We start from the raw sequence: 19,035 nt of genomic DNA on the forward strand, positions 1-19,035 counted from the left end.
CACAAAACCATGCAGTCCCAAGGAGAATCAATGGCCAATTTTGCTACTCGACTGCGTGAAAAGGAGAAGCACAGTGCCTTTCCCCTATTTTGCAATGAAAAAGCCATCAAATCTCAAGTTATTGCAGGGTGCGAGTCAATTTCATTCAAGAAGTAATTACTACAAAGACAACACACTCTACACGAAATACTGACGCTGGCCAGAATAACAATGTGCGTTGGTCTACAACTCCCCGCAATGGAAAAGCTCAAAATGTAACAGCCCCCCCCCGGCCATCGATGAAGAAACACTGCACAAAATGACTTCCCAGACACCTCTGCAAAGGCCAGAAAGACGAGAAAAACGACAATGCTACAGGTGCGGCTACGAATTCCCCCACAAAGGGAAATGCCCAGCGATAGGGCAGGAATGCTCAGCATGCAGGGGTGAAAAACATTTTTTGCGATCCATGTGCCACACAGTGAAAACCCAGGAGTCACGAAGACCAGACTCACCTGGATATAGTAACAACTCGCCAATGTGTAATTCACGTGAGGACGGCAAAAGGACCGAAGGGGGACACCGATCGACCTGGGAGTACCAAAGTACATAAACAAGACACTCTGAATCACCAGCAAAAAGACTAAAGAGCAGAAGGTGGATACATCATCTAAGAACAATGACGCCCTCCACAAGTGAATCAGAGTCACAATCTAGCCGAGAAAGAAGAAAAGGTTACGTACACGCTGTAGGGATCCCCACAGCAATAGCTCACAGCCCCACACTACTACTTCAACTAAACGTTCAAGCATGATTTTCTGATAGCCTCAGGAGCAATAATGAACGCAATGTCAGAAACTGACTTCAACACTCCACGGAATGCCCCCAAATTAATGAAAGCCAAAGTCGATATCTATGCGTACGGAGCACAACTCCATCTAAGGTGCAAAGGGGTATTCACCATGAAGAGACTAGTCAGATTATTTACTAATCCACATCATAGAAGCTGAGACAGCATTTGGATGCATATTAAGCTTCAAGTCGGCTATGCAAATGGGCCTCATCTAAATACTATACCAATTGATGGCAGGACAGTACATAACGATGGCTGCAAAGATAGAAGACACATTCCCCTCACTATTTAAAGGCATTGGAAAGCTAAAAGGATTCCAAATTACACTCCACATAGACCCGATAATCAAACTGGTTGCATATCACTACAGGGGGATTCCTTTGAATATTAAATACCAAGTCGAGAAAGAATTGCAAGCCCTGATGAAAGCAGATGTAATCGAACCAGTGACAGGGCCCACTCCATGGGTGTCACCAGTAGTCCCAGTATGAAGAAAGGTCCCAAACAACAGATCCGACTGTGCATTGATAGGAGAAGACCTAAACAGGAAATAATGAGAGAGCACCATCAAGCCAAGCACATCCCTGACATGATGCATCTCCTAAATGGTGCCACTGATTTTTCAAGGCTAGATGTAAACAACAGTTACCACCAGATTGAAATCAGTAAGTAATAAAGGTAAATCACAACGTTTATGACACATCTAGGACTATTCTGCTACAAAAGACTACATTTTCGGCATACCATCGGCAGGCAAAATATTCCAAGAGGAGGTAAGAAAGACCATCTGCCATATCCCAAAGTGCTTGAATTAGAGCAATGATATCCTAGTGTACGGAACATCTCCAGAGGCCCATGGCGCCATGCTGTTCCAAGTATATACAGCATTGGAGAACGCAAACCTCACCCTAAGCAGAGACAAGTGTGCATTTAATAAATCTGCTTTAAAGTAATTTGACCATATATTTTCATCAAAGGGCATTGAACCAGACTAGGGCAAGATCAAGGCATTGAATGAGGCACCACGCCCGACCAATGTAGCACAAGTAGGATCGTTCCTAGGACTTGCCAGTCACTGTGCAAGATACCTCCCAAAATGTGCATCAATATATGCCCCGCTGCATGCACTCACCAAGAACGATTAGGGGTTTACATGGTACTCAGACTGTCAAACAGCGTGCTACACCATTAGGAGAGACACAGCATCAGCATTGGGTATGTCATACTTTGACCCAAACCTCCACAGTGAAGTCACAGTAGATGCCAGCCCAGTCGGCCTAGGTGCGGTGCTAACACAGAGATCAAGAGATGAAAACTCTCCATGCTACATTCTATCATATGCAAGCGGAATCTTCACAGATACGGAACAAGCATATTCTGAAGAGGAAAAGGAAAGCCTTGCGGTCGTGTGGGCATGCAAACATTTTCATGTATTCCTGTTCAGGAAAACCATTTACCATCATCACGGGCCAACAGGTTTTGATAGTCATCCACAGAAAACCATCAGCACAAATGCCACCTCGCATTGCACGCTGGAGCCTGCACCTACAGGAATACAAGTTTCAGATCGTCCACAAACCAGGAAAAGATGCCAACCTAGCAGGCTTTCTGCCATGACACTCCCTCCCACTACAAGTGTCGGCCACAGACAGTGCAGACGGTTATTTCAACTATGTGGTCCACCATGCCCAGCCAGTTTCTTTGTCCATGGAAGACCTGACACAGCACACAACTGCCGACTCCACTCTGGTCACAGCTACATTCTTTCATCTAGATAGGGAGGTGGAGACATGCTCAACGCCTAGCCACAAGAAACACAGCAGTAGACATGCACACCATACAGACGCTCGCACAAGTCAAAGGTGAACTATCTGTCTCATCCTCACAAATGACACTGAAAGGAAACAGGATTGTGACCCATCAACATTGCAACAAGTCATAGACCAGGCTCACGAAGGGCACAGGGGAACTGTCTCTACGAAGAGGCTATGGCGACAAGACGCCTGGTTTCCAACGATGCATCTGATGTTGGAAGACACCCTGAAGTCATGTAACGTCTGTCTGAGCCTACAACCTATCACATGCCCAGAACCAATACACGTGACCCCATTGCTGGATCATGTGTGTGAGGAAGAATGTATACATTTCTTTGGGCCATTACATGCTGGTTTATACATACGTGTGCTTGACAAACACTCACGATAACCTGAGATACGGATCCTACAATCCACCGCAGCGTCAGTAGTTGTCTCCGCTCTGGATAGAGTCTTATCAACATATGGAAGACCTAAGATTAGTAAATCTGATAATGGACAGGCGTTCAAAAGGCATGAGTTCAAAAAGTTTGTGAGGTACATGGGCTCTCACCATAGGAGAATTACCCCACTCTGACCACAAGCAAATGGGGCTGTGGAACACTTCATGCCAAACCTCAAGAGGACAGTCCGGATTTCAAACATCACACGGAAACACTTAGAGCAGACGATATATACCAAATCCTACGGGATTATCTGAATATGCCACACAGCACGACGGGAGAATGCCCAGCAGGTCCTATGTTCAGAAGACAAGTGGGCACAAGGATCACACATTACGCACGAAAGAGGAAAGAGACACACACAGAGCAGGAGACAAAGATGAGCGATGCTGAGCCGAAGGAACGCATGAAGACATACGTAGACAAGAGAAGCAAAGCACGTACGTCAGACATTCTGGAAGGGAACAGCGTGCTGGTGAAACAACCTGTAGTGCACAAAGGCATGTCTCCACCTGAACCTGAACCACTACAAGTGGTGAAGAGAAAGGGCTCAATGCTCAGGACAGAGCACACGAACCAGAGGATTATGAGAAATGCCTCATTCTTCAGGAGAACAATGGCAGGAAATGGAAGAGTAGCAGAAGAAGTAGAAAGGCCATCTGATGGTGAGCTGGAAGTATCTGGATACACTGGTGACGAGGATGACTCACAGGATGAGCAGATGAGATACCAAGAGGATGGAGAGAAGAGTCATCCAGTGTTGGAAGAGACGCGACATTGAAGAAGAATAAAGCGACCAAAGCGGGTGATCAAAGAAATTAACTAGTTGATATTTAATTGAGGGGGAGAATGTAAGATTAGAACCTACACAAGTGTGGATGTGTTTTATTTGAACTGCGACACCACCGCATATCAAAGTCACTGAAGCCATCCTTGCCTTTAGGTGTGCACGAAGATTGCCGAACACCAGGTCGTGACAATGTTATCCCAACGGTGGGGCTACTGGATAGGTGTGACCCAGAAAATTGCTGACCTTACCCTTGCCACCTGCTGGCCGCACTTTTATTTATTATTCATTGTCTTTATTTATTTTACTGTTATCCTACGTACTGCACTGCCCCTCCCCTTTCCCCCGCACTTCCCCCCCCCCACACTTGCTCTATCTCAATGTCATCTGGCCTATTAGGATCGCTGCCTCTGTTTTCCCTCTGTTTCCCCTCCCTTGCCTCGTCACACCTTGAAACACTCGTGTATAGGCGCGTTATAAATGCCATATCATATCATAACACCAGGTCCTGCACTCTGCGGGGGAGGCAGATATTACACAACACTGGTAAAGCACCCCACTAAGATGTATATTGCTATTAGTACCAAGGAACAGGCGGTGTGGCATGCAGAGGTCACAGGCTAATAATAAAAGGAGGCTTGGCAATGTGTGTGGTGGTCGTTGGTATTTAGCTGTGCCAGAGAAAGCGAAGTAGGACTTCTGGTGAAAGAGGAGAGCTGACGAGGAGCATGGAGGGCAGGGCATCATATAAAATGCAGCATATGAGCGGATAGGCAACTGTGTACAAGAGGTGGCACTGACTGAGGGTGGGGGGGGAATGGAGGACAGCAGGAGGAATGACAGCAGTGCCATGAGCAGGAGAAGAGGAACAGAAGATCAGGCTGGGTTGGAGTCACAATGAGACCGTAGCTTTGGGGTGGGGTAAAATGGTAGGGGAGGGGCTACCTTCAGAGACTTTATGTGGGCTCGGCAAATTTACTTGTATGGTGCCCATTCCTGTTGTCTTGGGAGCCAGTGTTAAAATAGAAAACAATTGTGTGCTTTAATGGTTATTGTGCCAGTGACATTGCCCAAAAACAAGATATGTTTTAAATACAAAATGCACATTTTGATGGTATCTCCCTGCATGGTAATACTGTGGTTGTGATGTAGTGCGTGGTTGAATTTGTCACTTGGTTGTTCATGGTACATATCCGGCTGCATTGGCCCATGCTAGACTGAGTGCCGCTACAGTTGCAGTGTCGTTGAGGTGTTAAATGTTAAATGTTAAAGGTATTTGTACCGCGCACCGTCACCAATCCAATTGGTCCCCAGGCGCTCTTCTGGATCTGTGAACGATAAAGGTGGGATGGGTTAGTAAGGTGAAGAAGGGAGTAGGATAGTGAGAGGAGTGGTGTTCTGTTGGCAGCTTCAACTCGGTATACACCGGGTGCTGAGCTTTGGTGCGGGTATCGGATCGGAGTCGGTCCGCGTGTGCTGTTGTTCCGGCTTATGTGTTGCAGTGTTGTGAAGTGCGTGCGGCTTGTTGTGCGAGAGATGGTTGTGTGAGTTTTTTGAGTGAGATAAGTATGCAGAGTTTGAGCTTATATTGGTTAGTGGGTTACCTGACCTTTTGTGTCAGTGGGTGTGAGTGGGCCATAAGAAGAGAGAACTCAAGAAATTGACTAGATATGGTAGTCCCTGAATTTGTGTCATGGCATAGTGTCACCTAGCATAGCATCACCTAGCCTTACAACACATCCTGACACACAACTCCAGCGCCAAAACAACATAGGTTACACAATGGAACGTACATCAACTGAACACAAATGTCTCGACAAATTTTCCAGTAACACCACACTAAGCCACCACAGATACACAAACATAACTCTCCATACTCCTTAGACACCACTCGGATAAATACCACAGTCAACCAAACAAACAATTGACGTTAGTGAACCTGGAGCGCAAATTAACTACTGCTCAGGACGAGTCACAACATAGCTTAAACTTGCACAATACAGACAGTCTTATCTTTTCAGATCTGCACACATCAACATTGCAACAAAGCATCCTTGCGCTGCCCTGTGTTAGTCCTATAACCTACCACTTGCAGATTCTGAAGCTCCAAGAACCTGTGAAAAAGGGACTTGTGTTGTGCAAGACTAAAGAACATAGCATAACTGGGCATAGCAACGAGCTATACTCATTCTCATTACAGGTAGTACGGTGCATGGCTCAGGCTACTTTGGAAACTGGCAGCAAGAGGGCAGGACATGAATGTCAGTCTACAATGCTGTAATCTTTGGTGCAGTGACTGGCTGATGAGTCTATATTTCTCCTTGTCAAAATAAGTGATATGGAAACTAAGAGATGGTCATTGCAACAATAACACAAATCCAGGTGGTGGCCTCAGGGGCAGCTAATGGAGGAACACAAGGGGACACCATTTTGTCCCTAAAATCAGGAAATCTGCCCCACTGTAAGGCAGTCTTTTTTGTAATAGTGTGAACTAAATCACTTTTAAGGACTCCACCTTCTTCAGTTAAGTCAAAGTAGTTTGAATACTAAACCCGGGATTTTAAACCCCTCTGTAAATTAGACACTTCACCAAACACCTTCTGAGCTCTACTTGATACAAATATTTAAGTTTTAGTTTTCAAGGACTACAGTGATACTGTCTTATAGCGTTTACTTACAAAAATATACAAATCCCATAGTAAAGCAACCAGATAATATGCAAACAGCTATAGAACCGTTACTCCAAAAGAATATAATTCTACCTTTATTTTCCACTTTCTGAATGGAAAACTATAAGTCCTAGAATGCAAAATAATGATAGCCTGAAAAATACTCTACTGCACAGTACTGTGCTTTCACCACCTAAAGAAACACAGGGGATCCTTTTGCTTAACTATGTAAATTGTATGGAGGGAACCTATTTTGTTTTCCGTTGCGTGTAAGCAGGTTCAGTTCATGCAGTTTTAGTCATTTGCAATATGAAGTGCAAAACCAAGATGTAAATACAGACGCAATCACCTGTACGGCTTAGTTTTTTCACTTTGTAGTGCAAACTGAGGCAAGTCCACTCACTATTTTTGGATGGCAGGCAGTGTTTGCAACGGATTCCTTTGGAACCAGCTGCTTTTAGCTGGTGACGAAAGCAGTAAGATTCCATAAGAATCCAAAGCATTTGTGGTAGCATGAAAATGTCATGTTGGCATAAATGCATGTGCTTTTGTATGATAGAGAGGCATGACGGAACTATATAAAACATAAAATATACCAGGTTTCCTTTTCATCTCAACCCCAGGTACTCCAAAAAGAGAAAATAAATATCTGGCAAAAAAAATGCCATATGTACCTGCTGTGACATCACAGCAGCTGATTTTGAATTCCATTATCCACTGCCAGGACATCACAGAACAAAGATACTGCATTCTTAAAGGGAACAAGTTGCAAATGGCTTCTTGTAGGAGCTATACACAACAGATGCCAGGGTGACGTGTATGGCATTGACATGTAATTTAATGTGACTACTTCTAACATACCCAAATTGCCCCTTTACATAGAGGTGCACTGGCCTACGAGGTGAGCGGTAAGGGATACCGGGCACGGGTAAGGCGACCAGTGCCAGTAATCCCTTACCGCCCAATTCCGAGGTCCCTTAGCGGGAACCGCAAGGGACGTGTGGTCAGACCACACGTCCCTTACGGGTCCCGTTAGGCGACCAGGACGCTAATTACGGGCCTGCCATTAGCAGGCCCCTAATTAGCGCCTTCCCCATTCCCATTGAGCCATATGGGGGCTCAAATGGGAATGGGGAATGGCATTTGGAATGGGGACTTACCGGGTCTACCACGGGTGGACCCAGTAAGTCCCCATTCCAAATGCCGCATTCGGACACAACCATAACGGGTTCCCTGAGACAGTAACCCCAATGCCCTCTCAGAGACACCAGATTGACATGTGACTGACTGTCACAGACCCTGCAGCCTTTCATTGGCACCAGCCTGAAAAATGAACACCCCAGACCTATCAGCCTCCCAGAAAAACCAGTATGGCTCACTGGAATTAGGACTATCTCCACACCAGCCTCTACCAGCCGCTCAGAGGCACCAGACTGCCCCTTATGGTTTTAGTGGTAGGGGTCTGATGTGTAACTGGAGCAGTCCCAGCCCCACCTGCCTTTTAAATGCACCAGCCTGCCATGACCCTGCACCACACCTACCGCTCTTTCAGAAGGTACTGGCCTAACATGTGACGCATTCACCAGGTATTCAACAAAGATAGCAGGAGCCCCTCTCTCGGAAGAACAAGGCCCGATAACCTGTTCAGTGGTTGTTAACCACATTGAGAGTTCGCAGCCCTCTGCTTTTTGCTCACTGTACCTTTCACAGATGGGAAATATCCATTTGTCATAGCAATTCGGTTCTGGACTGCCCATGTGGGCGGGACAAAGACTGATATGCAAATGACTATTTCCCTTCTGTGAAAGGTACAGTGAGCAAGAAGCGTGTGCTGCAAACTCTCATCTCAGAACAGGTTATCATGCCATGTTCTTTCTGGAGAGGAGCGCCTGCTACATTTTTTTGAAATATTTGCAAGGACCTTGGGTTGGTCACCCTGAGTTACCTGGGGGCAACCAGGCGTGGACTCCCTGCTCACTGTGCTCAGAGAGGCACAGCTTCACCTCACTGATGAGGCCCAACAAGGCTGAAACACGTGTATGGGGTTGCTGTTGGTACTCTTGTTCAGAGAGGAATTGCCATAGCATTTCGGTGCTGGACTGCCCATGTGGGCTGGACAAAGACTGATATGCAAATGGGTATTTCCCATCTGTGAAAGGTACAGTGAGCAAAAAGTGTGTGCTGCAAACTCTCATCTCAGAACAGGTTATCATGCCATGTTCTTTCTGGAGAGGAGCGCCTGCTACCTGTTTTGAAGCATTCCCCAGGTACAATATGCCCAGTGCTGGAAATGGGAAAATGTACTGGATGATCGCTCTCATCCTTGGAGGGGCAAGGCCATAGAGAGGAGGGGGCAGGGCCCAGGGTTGTGGTCCCAGGCCAGGTCACGCAATGCAGTCTCTCTTCATAGAACCCAATCCTGGCAATTTGCATAAAAGCTAAAAGCATTATGGGAACAGAAGTATGTCCAGAATTTTACATTTGAAACATGTCTTATTGTGATCCAGCAAGAAACCCTTTTTATGTGAATAAGGGAAGTTGGGCCCTGCAGTTGTAATTGGTCACTCACACTAAAAAAAAAAATCTCTACATTGCAGAACATATATACCAGTCTGGACAGAGTTCACGAGTATGTGAGGCTTTGGCTGTTTCTGTATTCAGTTGCCCCCTGTAGAGTCTACAGAAAGTATCTGTTTGTTGAAACGTGCGTTGCTCGTGCATGTGATAACCCGCTCCAGCATAGATCTCTCCCGGGAGCATCCTGTTCTGAAGCGGAGTAATCGCAGGAAACTTACGCCTCATTGAGCAGGCTGCTTTCAGAAGATTCGGCAGTGTTGCAGGGTCTTCTGAGAGCCGCTTGGTCGTAGAAATGTGAGCGTCGTGGGCAAGCCCCTAGATTTAGGGCGAGGGCGCCAAGACATGCTTTTACGGAGCCTTGCTCCATCATGTTTCGGCCCATTTCCTGCGCTGTATATGCCAAGGCCCCGCTGCTATCAAACATAAATACAGAGAAAACAAGCATTCGTCCCCACGTGGGCTCAGGAAGACCCCAGGAGTTCCAGCTGTACACCCACCTGGTATCCTGGAGGTCTTCTCTTCCTTGGCTGTTCTATTCTCCATCTTTTGGGGCTGTTTCTCTGCGTTAGAGGGGAACCGGGACCTTTCTTCCGCTGCTGTTGCTGTTGTTGTGGCTCGGAGGCGCCCAATAACTCCTCCAAGGCCGCGGGGCTCTCACGGCGTGTCCTTCCCAAAGGTCAGAACTATATTAAACTTTCAGCTCCCCGGCTCCCTGTGTCCCGGGCAAGAATCCGCTCGTGCTGCGTGCAGGTTTCCCGTGTGCTTGTGCTGGCCCTGTCCTCTGTGCGTGCTTTTGCAGACTGTGTGCTGGTGCGTGCTCTCTCAGCGCGGGTGCCTTGCCTGCGCGTGCTTCATTGGGGCCGTTCTTTGCCCGTGCAGCCTCGCAAGCATTGCAGAAAGGAGAGCCTACTCTGATGGGGCAAGCTCTCCAAGTGCCGGTGTGGGCTCGGTGTCCTGCTCTGGGCTGTGTGTGTGCGCCAGTGCAGGCTCTGTCTGCAGTTGCTGTCATTCCTTCAGAGGTATTTAACCCCAACTGCTACGTGTAACGCCCAGCGTTGTCATGGGACACGTTTTTCCGGACTGGCTCCTATTCCTGGCAACCATTGCCCTTTCAGCCCTAGCCATGCTGGTGCACGCCGGCATGTCAAGCTTCCTGCATCATGGCCCGTCTCCCACTCTGTACTATGACAAGCTCTCTTCAGCATGCCACAGTGAGTGCAGCATGCCAGCGACATTGCACCGTGCATGGCAGCTATTCTACCGAAGGGGGGCCTGGGGGAACGCGCAGCGTTTCCCCCAGGGGTGGTTTTGGGCGCTGAACAGGCCAGCGAGCTGGCCTGCGCATAGCGCGTCACGGGGGGGTGGGTATTTAAGGGGCAGGGAAGGTTCGAGAGCAGGCGACCGTTGAGGGGTGTCTTTGTCCCCGCCCCCCCCCTTTTTCTTTTTGGTGAGGTCCATTGGGGAGGTAGGGGTGGTTGATTTGTGATTGGGAAGTCGGTTTTATTTTCCCCCAGGATTTGGATTTTTTCAGGTCGTTAATGGGTGTTTAGGGTATAAGGTAAAGGGGGTTGTTGGTAGCTTTGGTGTGACAGGTTGGGGCGTTAGTTTGGAATGTTGCTGATGTGACAGGGCGGCCTGGCTGCGGGTCTGAGGTAGGAGGAGATTGGTGTTGAGGAGAGTTGGGGGGGTGCAAGAAGTAGCTGGCGGGGGCATGGCCCCTTTGGATGAAGGGGGAGGCAAGCAATGGGGGGGGATAGCGCGGGTAAAGATGGGGGTAGTGCTGTTTGCACGAACGGGCTTCCCTGGGGATGCAGAGAGGGGAGCAGGTCTGGAAGATGGAGGAGGATGGCCCCGGGGAGAGGGTGGCAGAAAGCGGGGATGAAGGCTGGAGAAGATGGTTAGGGGATGGTGAGGACCTGGAGATGGGTAGGGAGGAAATTGGGGCTATTCAATCAATTGTTGGGGCTTTAAGAATTCATTATTTATTTAATGTTTGGCAAAATGTTAAAGCGATTAATTTAGTCTGTAAGGCCAGGGGCCAGGTTAGCGTCTTATTTGTGAGCTTTGGCATGTCACATTAAAGCGACCTTTTCCACTTTTAAGCGAGTCTGGGTTTTTGTGCAGTAAGCCCAAATGCCACCTGCTGCCCTGCAGCCAGTCACCTACACTGCAGCATGTGCAGACCAATGTAGACCCCTCGCCCCCATGTCAGCCAGCTTTGGGTAGTGATTGATAAGTGACAATCCAAGAGTGGGGGGCAGGGGCCAGACATACCCTTGCCTGCACAATGTTATAGGAGATAGAGGCGTTGCTGGGGGGCGGGGGGCAGGTGAGGGGGCTATAGCCCTGGGTCTTTTGGCTGGATAGAAGCTCAGGGGCTACAACCAAAAGCCTAGCTAGCTAGCCCTGAGTCCCGGCTATCCCGACATTAGTGTAGCCCCGGATCTTTTCCAGACCTAGCAACACCCCTGGTAGAGACATTCTTCACATGTACATGGCGTATGCAGCAAGGACCCTGCACGGGCAGTGAGGGCTGTGTGCAGATCTGTGTGCTCTGGCTGTGCGCAGCTTTAACACACAGCCAGCTCCCGGGAGTGATTGATTAGCAGCAGTTGAGTGTGGCAAGTTGAGGACAGACATAGGGCTTGTCTGCAGAGACCTTTTCTATGTACTATATGTTAGGAAAGATTTCATAATTGAATGTAATTTTCCCTCCATGTGTCAACCCCCAAACGTTTTGCTGCTGTTTAGACACCATTGACTGACTTTGCCAGAGAAGCACAGCCTTCAGCTGCACTCATCTGGGCTTTCACTCACTTTTTATGGGGAAACTGACATGCCCTTAAGACAGTCAGTACTGGGAGACTTTGTTTCCCTTAGTCCTTTCCTCCTGTTGCAACTTTTGTGCAACATGTAACACGTGTGCAATGTATTTTACCATACAGCACACTTGGGTCTATAGTCATTTTCCTAAGGCACTAGATACTCTCGCTGGACTTTTTATGAACTGTGCAGATGTGTCGGACAGGACCAGTGGTAGCTATCTTTTCGCATTCTTTTTAACCCTTTCCTGCCATGTTAACCGCGTTAGCCGCGTTTGGCACAAATAGGTGCCCTGGCTCTAAAATGGCCATGCCTCGAGGTTCTTTGTCCTGTCCTTTGGCCATCTTGCCCCTTAACCTTCCCCAGGTCGAGTCGACCCGGGTCAGTCCTTATTTGGTCATGCGCTTTCCCGCGAATCCCAATGCTTTTGCGGGCTTCTGCATGCCTTGTGTTGTGCTTCCAGGATGTGGGCTGGAATGTCTGGTTCCAATACACATCCTGGGTGCCAGAGAGTCTGGAGAGCCCTGAATGCTTGGGACCACCGTGGTCCATGATTGGTCCACGTATGGAGTGTGTGTTTGTGAGCAGATCTCCCATTGGGTCCTCTCCGTTTTGGCACAAAGGGAACTTTGGAAAAGAGGAGGCTGAAGACACCACTACCATGTTGATCTCCTGAGTTCTCACTGAACAAAGGATAGGATCCAAGTATCGAGTCGAGGAGCCGCTGGTGACCCCCTGGAATGTTTGGCACCCTGAGCCCGCTGTCGTCCTGTGGGACCCCTCTGCATCTGGTCACCCTAGAAGGTTACGAAGACGCTTCGACCCATTGGAATAGTGGGACCAACTATTCTCGGCACCTTCATCAAACTCTGCAGGTAAGCTTTCTCTGAAGTGTCCTTGCGCCAACCAGTGGGCTGACCAGCTTACCCAGTTGCTTTGCTCTGTCACCACTGCCGTTTAGAGGAGGCCCTCTAAACTTGGTATACTGCTAGCTCTGTGTCCACGGCACCCTCACACCGAATTTCGTACACTTGGCATTCCCAGGTGTGAAGTGAGACGAGTGTGCCAGGACCGTAATAGACGTGTTTACCGTGTTGCCCTTCTGCGGCAACGTCCTTTGCAAGTCCACTGCATTTGTGACCCTCTTGCCCCTGAAGCCTGCTTCAGTGAAACTGGGTTGATTCATCCACCCGGAGCGGAGGAATCGCCACTGTCCCATTTGGGAATCATCGCTGTATCTCAGGAACTAAAAGGTGCAGAGACGTCCTTTTTGCTGCAGTCGAACCTGCAAGCGAAGTGGACTGACCTGCTGAAGTTTGGGTCTGCTTGCGTCGTGGACCGGTGAGTACTCAATACCCCAACCGGTGGCCCCTAGCATAAGGGCCCATTTTTACACACAAGTGGCCCCTGAGGGTCCCTCTCCTTTCCACTGCTATTGCGAAATAGCTACTCCATCTCGAACTCTCGAACTGCCTCTGCCTTCAAGTGGAGGTCCTTCTTGAATAGTGGGAACTTATTCTGCATCGTCTCATCCACCTTCACGAGCTGCTAGAGACCCCTGAAGAGACCCTGTTCTGCCCATTGGAACAACCGCGTGCGTTTGCATTGCATGTACTATTGAGCACAAGGCACCTCTCTTCTTAGGGCTTTGACTGCCTCTTAGTTAGGTCAATTGTCAATGTTGAACTGGGCCTAAAGACTATCTGCACTGCATGTTTCCTTCCCATCTAGGTTGTCGACATATTTCATGCATTTAACCCTTTAAACCCCAATGGTCTTGTATATACATTGTATTGATAGTGTTGTTTTGGTCTGCTTAGTGTTACTGTGATTCCTTTGCTGTGGTCTATGGTACAAAGGCCTTGTAATAAATGTGTCTATATTTTTGATATAACACTTGTCTGGAGTAATTTGTAAGTGTCCTTGTTCTGTCTGCTCATTGAGGTCCTTCAGTCACCCTCACCCTTCCTGAGACTTGGTCTTGACCGCCTGCCATTGCTACCCTGATTGGTCTGGCTTGTCCAGAGGTTACTCTGGTCCAAGAAACTAGGCTGGCCTCCTGAACCTCTGCCCCTCAAGGTCAAAGTTCAGAATCCATCTTAACACTATACACAGGGCTTATGCAGCAAGGGCTTTGTACGGGCCATCGCAGTTGTGCCCAGGCACGCTGCTCATGGAGTATAGTACTGGCCCCTGACATAGGGCCAGCCTGCACTTCACAGGATCCGTTACCACAGCAGGGCCGAATGAGACCATCAAACGCTTAGGGCGATACATTGGGTAATAATAATACCTGATATTCACAGTGCTATGAAACTCCAGGAATGTGGTTGGCGGCACTATATAAAACACCAACTATTACACTGATCCACCCATTCAGATACTTCAGGGACAGATGTGTAAACTCCTCACAAGTTTGATTCCCCCTTTTGATGAGCTCTATAAAGCTCCTGAGATGTAATTGTGGAGTCTTCCTGAGGATGCAGCCCTCACGCTGGCATATATGGGGCCTCTCAGGAGCGAACTGAATCATGGGATAAGTTCCGCAGTGGGTATATGGCTCATTAGGGCTCGCCCGAACAATCCCTCTTCTGTCACCTGCAGTTGGAATGTTAATTCTAGTCCCTCAAACCAGTCGACGTTGTCTTTTCCCACCGGACTAGGGGCATGGCACCTAGGCTTTCCTTGGGTGCCATTGTTTGAGCCTGCCCCCTTGCCATCATGCCTTTTCTCCTGAGGCTCAAGCTTGTGCAGCTTCAGCATTACCCACTCCCCATGCTTCTGTTCTTCTAGAGCCCCCTCCTTTCTTCTAGGAGGGGTCCTGCAGTCAGTTGCTCCCCAGAGAGACCACCATGGGACCTCGCTGAGGCTCGGGACCTACCAGAAACCTGGGATGTAGCTCGACCTCGGGATATGCGGGAAACCACACTACCCACCCAGTGGGAGAACAACTATCGCTCTTCCCTTTGACAACGGCAGGAACCTGGCCTTGTCAAAGGGGGACAGGGCTTTTTGGGAGAGAGGTGAGGTAAGTTGGAATCCAAAGCATGTTCTTATCTTGGAAGGAGGACATATGGAAAGGGTTCCCCCTTTCTACGCTCCTCCCCTTTGCCAAAATGCAATACTGCAGACACTCAACTCATACCATGCTTCCTTTCAAAAGTTCTCTTTTTCTTGCAGCAACAAAGAAATGCCAGAGGGAAAATGGAACAGCTTTCAGAGACACAGCGACTACGCGAGACTAAAACTGCGAAACCTTGAGAGACATTAACATCCAGACGGTGAATGAGCTAAACTGCGTCAATGCCAAGCTGCCTGACAAACAAAAGCAAGAGAGAGCTGCCGAGAGACTAAAACCGTGAAACCTTGAGAGCACCCAGACGGTGAATGAGCTAAACTGTGTCAACGCCGAGCTGCCTGACAAACACAAGCAAGAGAGAGCTGCCGGAGAGAGCTGCAAGCCTATGTTACATTCAGAGTAACAGCGCGGTCCTGCCCAGAATGCTGGGATGCCTGGGTCACCCGGGAGAACTTACCTTACTGGGGGAATCTCAAAGCACGAGCTTGAAGACAGCCTGTACCAGGCCACCATTATCTTTGGTACGCAGAGATGCCGCGTGGAAATAGTGTGCGGGCCTTAGCCGCCTTCTTCTAACATACATGCCTTGAGGGGAAAGACAGGACCAGGGAAAGTGGCCCAATCACTAATTTCATCGCCCCAGCAAAATGGGCATCTGGGCTGGGGGCTCCAGATCACCACTGGCCCTGTGGGTCTCCTCTGCCTCCAAGCTCCCTCAAAAGATCGGAGGCTCTTGAGAATTTCAGATTTACTAGCCTTTCTGCCATTGGGCGGGGGTGGTCTCCTTTGTTAACAAAGCTGACTCAGGGTGCTGGTATTCAGGCCCGGCACGGAGCTCATGTCAAATAACACTGTAAAAATCTAAAATGGCTAGTAGGGTTTCTAACACTGAATGCACCATCTTTTATATTGGTTAACTAAGCTGTACGGTCACTCTGTATCAAATCCAACCGCATGCCACCAGTGTGCAAGAAATGACTACTGCTCTACATGTGTACAGGGATGAGTAGCAGCTGACCCGCCTACTCAGCCCCACACTACTACTAATCCTAAAGTGATGCCAGACATAAAAGTGGAACAGGCACAGCCCGACAGGTATGACTCCTTTGCCTCTTCTGGTAGAGCAGGGCGAGGCCGGGCTATATCTTCAGGAGTGGAGTATGAGCTCATAACAGCGTTAGTACAATGGTTCCAAAATAAAAGAATGTCCAATCAAGGTTCTATAAAATAGGGACTTCAATAAAGCACTCAAATGCAAACAAGTAAATAAAAACACTAAAAACACACCCCTGTAAGAGAAACACAGAGAGTGCAGACTTTGATTTGAAAAGGCACTCTGGGTTGAAGAATAGGGGTATTAATTTTAGCAGCAATGTCAATTTTTCAATGTGACAGGGTGAGGGATCTGACCCTGTCAAGAGGGGATGGGTACCTCTCTTCACCTGGGGTGGAAGGACTACCAGGGGTTTCACCAGAGCCAGGCCTGCTAGAGGGGCAGGGTGAGGAAACTGGGTTGGCCCTAGTCCCTGCTACCTGTGCCGGCATGACTGAAATAACTATCACATTTCCTTGCCCCATACGGTTATTGCACAATGCTGCCAAGTTTCTCTGTTTGTCCAATAGGACTACATCACCCAGAAGGCCTGGTGGTGGAAGAGCGAGCGAGCAGTCCCACCGGAAGAGAGACAGCAAGTAACTACGGAACTGCAGAGCAATCCATGCATCAGACCAGCAGTCCCAATGCTTAAAGTGAGAAGGACTTTGATATTTCTCTTACCTTCACAAGTAACCCAGAGTGCACAGCATACCAAGCCAGTGTCTCAGACTCTCAACAGGCCACAAACCCCATCGCTACCCTTACCTTCGGCAGGACCGCAGTCAGAGAGGTCCCCATAACAGATTGGTATGTATGGCCAATGCTCCAGTTGCCCCTGATATGACTGGGACATTGATGGCATTCCGAGCAGGCCACCACTTCCAAGTCCTTTATCATAGTCATTCATAGTACTTCATCCAAGTCCTTCTCCTTCATCAACGTCCTTCACCCTTCTCCTTCATCATACTCCTTTGTCAGAGTCTTTCTCCTCCGTTATAGCCCTTCATCATAATACTTCACGATAGGCCTTTTCCTATGTCGTTTGCCCTACTCCTACTTCTTCATTATAGTCCTGTTCCTTATTCATGGTCCTTTGTCATAGTCCTCCAGTTTAGCTCTTCTTTTCTCTGTTCTTCTCCTTCAACCTAGTACTTCTCCGTCCTAGTTTTTCTTCTTCTTCATAGTCCTTTGTCCTAGTCCTTTATCATGGTGATTTGTCAGATTCCTTCTCCTTTGCCATGGTCCTTTGTCATAGTTTCCTCCTTTTTCTGGGTCCTTTTACTTCACCTATGTTTGGCAACATTCTCCATCGTAGTCCCTCTAATGTGTCAACGTCCTTCTCCTTCATCACAACCCTTTGTCATAGCCTTTTTCTTACATTATAGTCATTCATTATGGGTACTCTCCTTTGTTTTGGGCATTATAGTCCTTCATTATAGTCCAGTTCTTCTTTTAGTCCATCTGCTTCATCATAGTCGTTCATCATAGTCGTTCTCCTTAATAATAATCCTTCTCCTTCATCACAGTGCTCATTCATTATAATCCTTCCTCCTAGTCCTTTTCTTTTTCATATTTCTTCTTCTTCATATGTGATGAATCCAAAGGTATCGTCACTGCCTCTGATGGGGAAGCCCCTTCCCATGAGGCCAGGGTGGTAAGGCCACTCCTCAAATGTACCTTTGGGAGTGGTACTGAGTGGGAGGATCTCGTGGGGAGGGAGGACCCCACTGAGAGAAGTGACCACATAGGGAGAATGCAGTACCCCTTTCACCCCCCTATTTTCCCCCAAAACCCTTCTGTTACCCCTCCATCAACTGCCACAATGTACTAATGTAATGCCTCACCACTAGAAACCATGCAGGAACCATACAGGAAAAAACACTGCTATGACATCCAATGGCAGTACTGGGACGAACAAGAGGGCGCAAGTAATGAAGACTACTAACAGGAATGAAGGCAAACACTCTAGTCCTTGTGACAATGTGATTGATCAGCTGTCATTCAAAGGCAGAGAGGGAAGGGAATGATGGAGTCTTCGATTCCAGCTCGGTGCGGACCCAGCACTTTGCATGGGCTGGGCAGAAGGCAAGCAGAGAGAAGCCAACGGTGCACAGGAGGAAGGTAGATCCGTGGACGACCAACAGCGCAGGGGCTGAACCGGAGAAGAGGAAATGTACCTGTCGGTTACCGAGCTGCTATGCTGACACCAAACCAATGGCGAACTGCAGGAGAGATATGCAGGGGACCGCAGAAGGTCTTGCTGAGCCCGAGAAGCCACCACAACTCATGTGAGACACGCCAACAACCATAGAGGCACAGCCAATGCCTTACAGGTACAAGGGTGGCTAGTTTAAAGGTTGGAGAGACCAAGAGAGGAAATAGGGCATGAGGCTGAGTAAAAGAAGAATATTCACCGGGGCAGAGAGACCTAGTGAAGGGGTCTGGGACCCATATCAGAAAGGCGTCCCCCAACCTATAACGGGGAATTACAAACTCTGCAGAAACAAGTGACATTCACAAACTCTGGCATGAGAGCAAAACAGGGCTGTGGAATACAGAGAGATTGGATCAAAAAGATACAGTGAGTGAACACATGAGGGGGGTCTGGGACCCAGGTGTTGCATCCCCTCTCTCACAGAGAAGAGAGGAGCTGTGTCTTCACTCACTCTGGGCCCACACATGCAATGATGTCCACAGACTCACTAGAGTCGTTAACCTTCTTTATTAAACCTCTCCATCTTCTGTCCCGGGCTCTAGTAGCCCCTCCTCTTTCTCCCTCATCCCCTGTGTTAAGTCCTTCCTCTTCCTCCCTTAAGTTCGTCCTTGATTTAAGGAAGACGGACCTTATTCACTGTACAACATCTCCCCCCTGCTTATCATCTTTGTGGGATGACTCTTCCTTCTGCTTACTGGTG

General features: G+C 48.4%; 1 protein-coding gene across 2 annotated transcripts in view; it reads right to left on the bottom strand.

The window, feature by feature from the left end:
- The window catches only part of PFKFB1 (6-phosphofructo-2-kinase/fructose-2,6-biphosphatase 1), a 302,863-nt gene extending 292,716 nt beyond the window's left edge, over nucleotides 1-10,147 (bottom strand). The window contains exon 1 of one of the 2 annotated variants that reach the window (XM_069645334.1): nucleotides 9,620-10,147. In XM_069645334.1, coding sequence (XP_069501435.1) covers nucleotides 9,620-9,665 — 46 coding nt within the window. In that variant the 5' untranslated portion in view covers nucleotides 9,666-10,147. The remainder of the gene's footprint in view (nucleotides 1-9,619) is intronic. The other variant, XM_069645331.1, reaches the window with a different exon arrangement.
- Nucleotides 10,148-19,035: the final 8,888 nt, after the last annotated feature.

This window comes from Ambystoma mexicanum, chromosome 2p, assembly GCF_040938575.1.
Source record: "Ambystoma mexicanum isolate Mex_15411 chromosome 2p, UKY_AmexF1_1, whole genome shotgun sequence".
In the NCBI taxonomy this organism is placed as follows: domain Eukaryota; kingdom Metazoa; phylum Chordata; class Amphibia; order Caudata; family Ambystomatidae; genus Ambystoma; species Ambystoma mexicanum.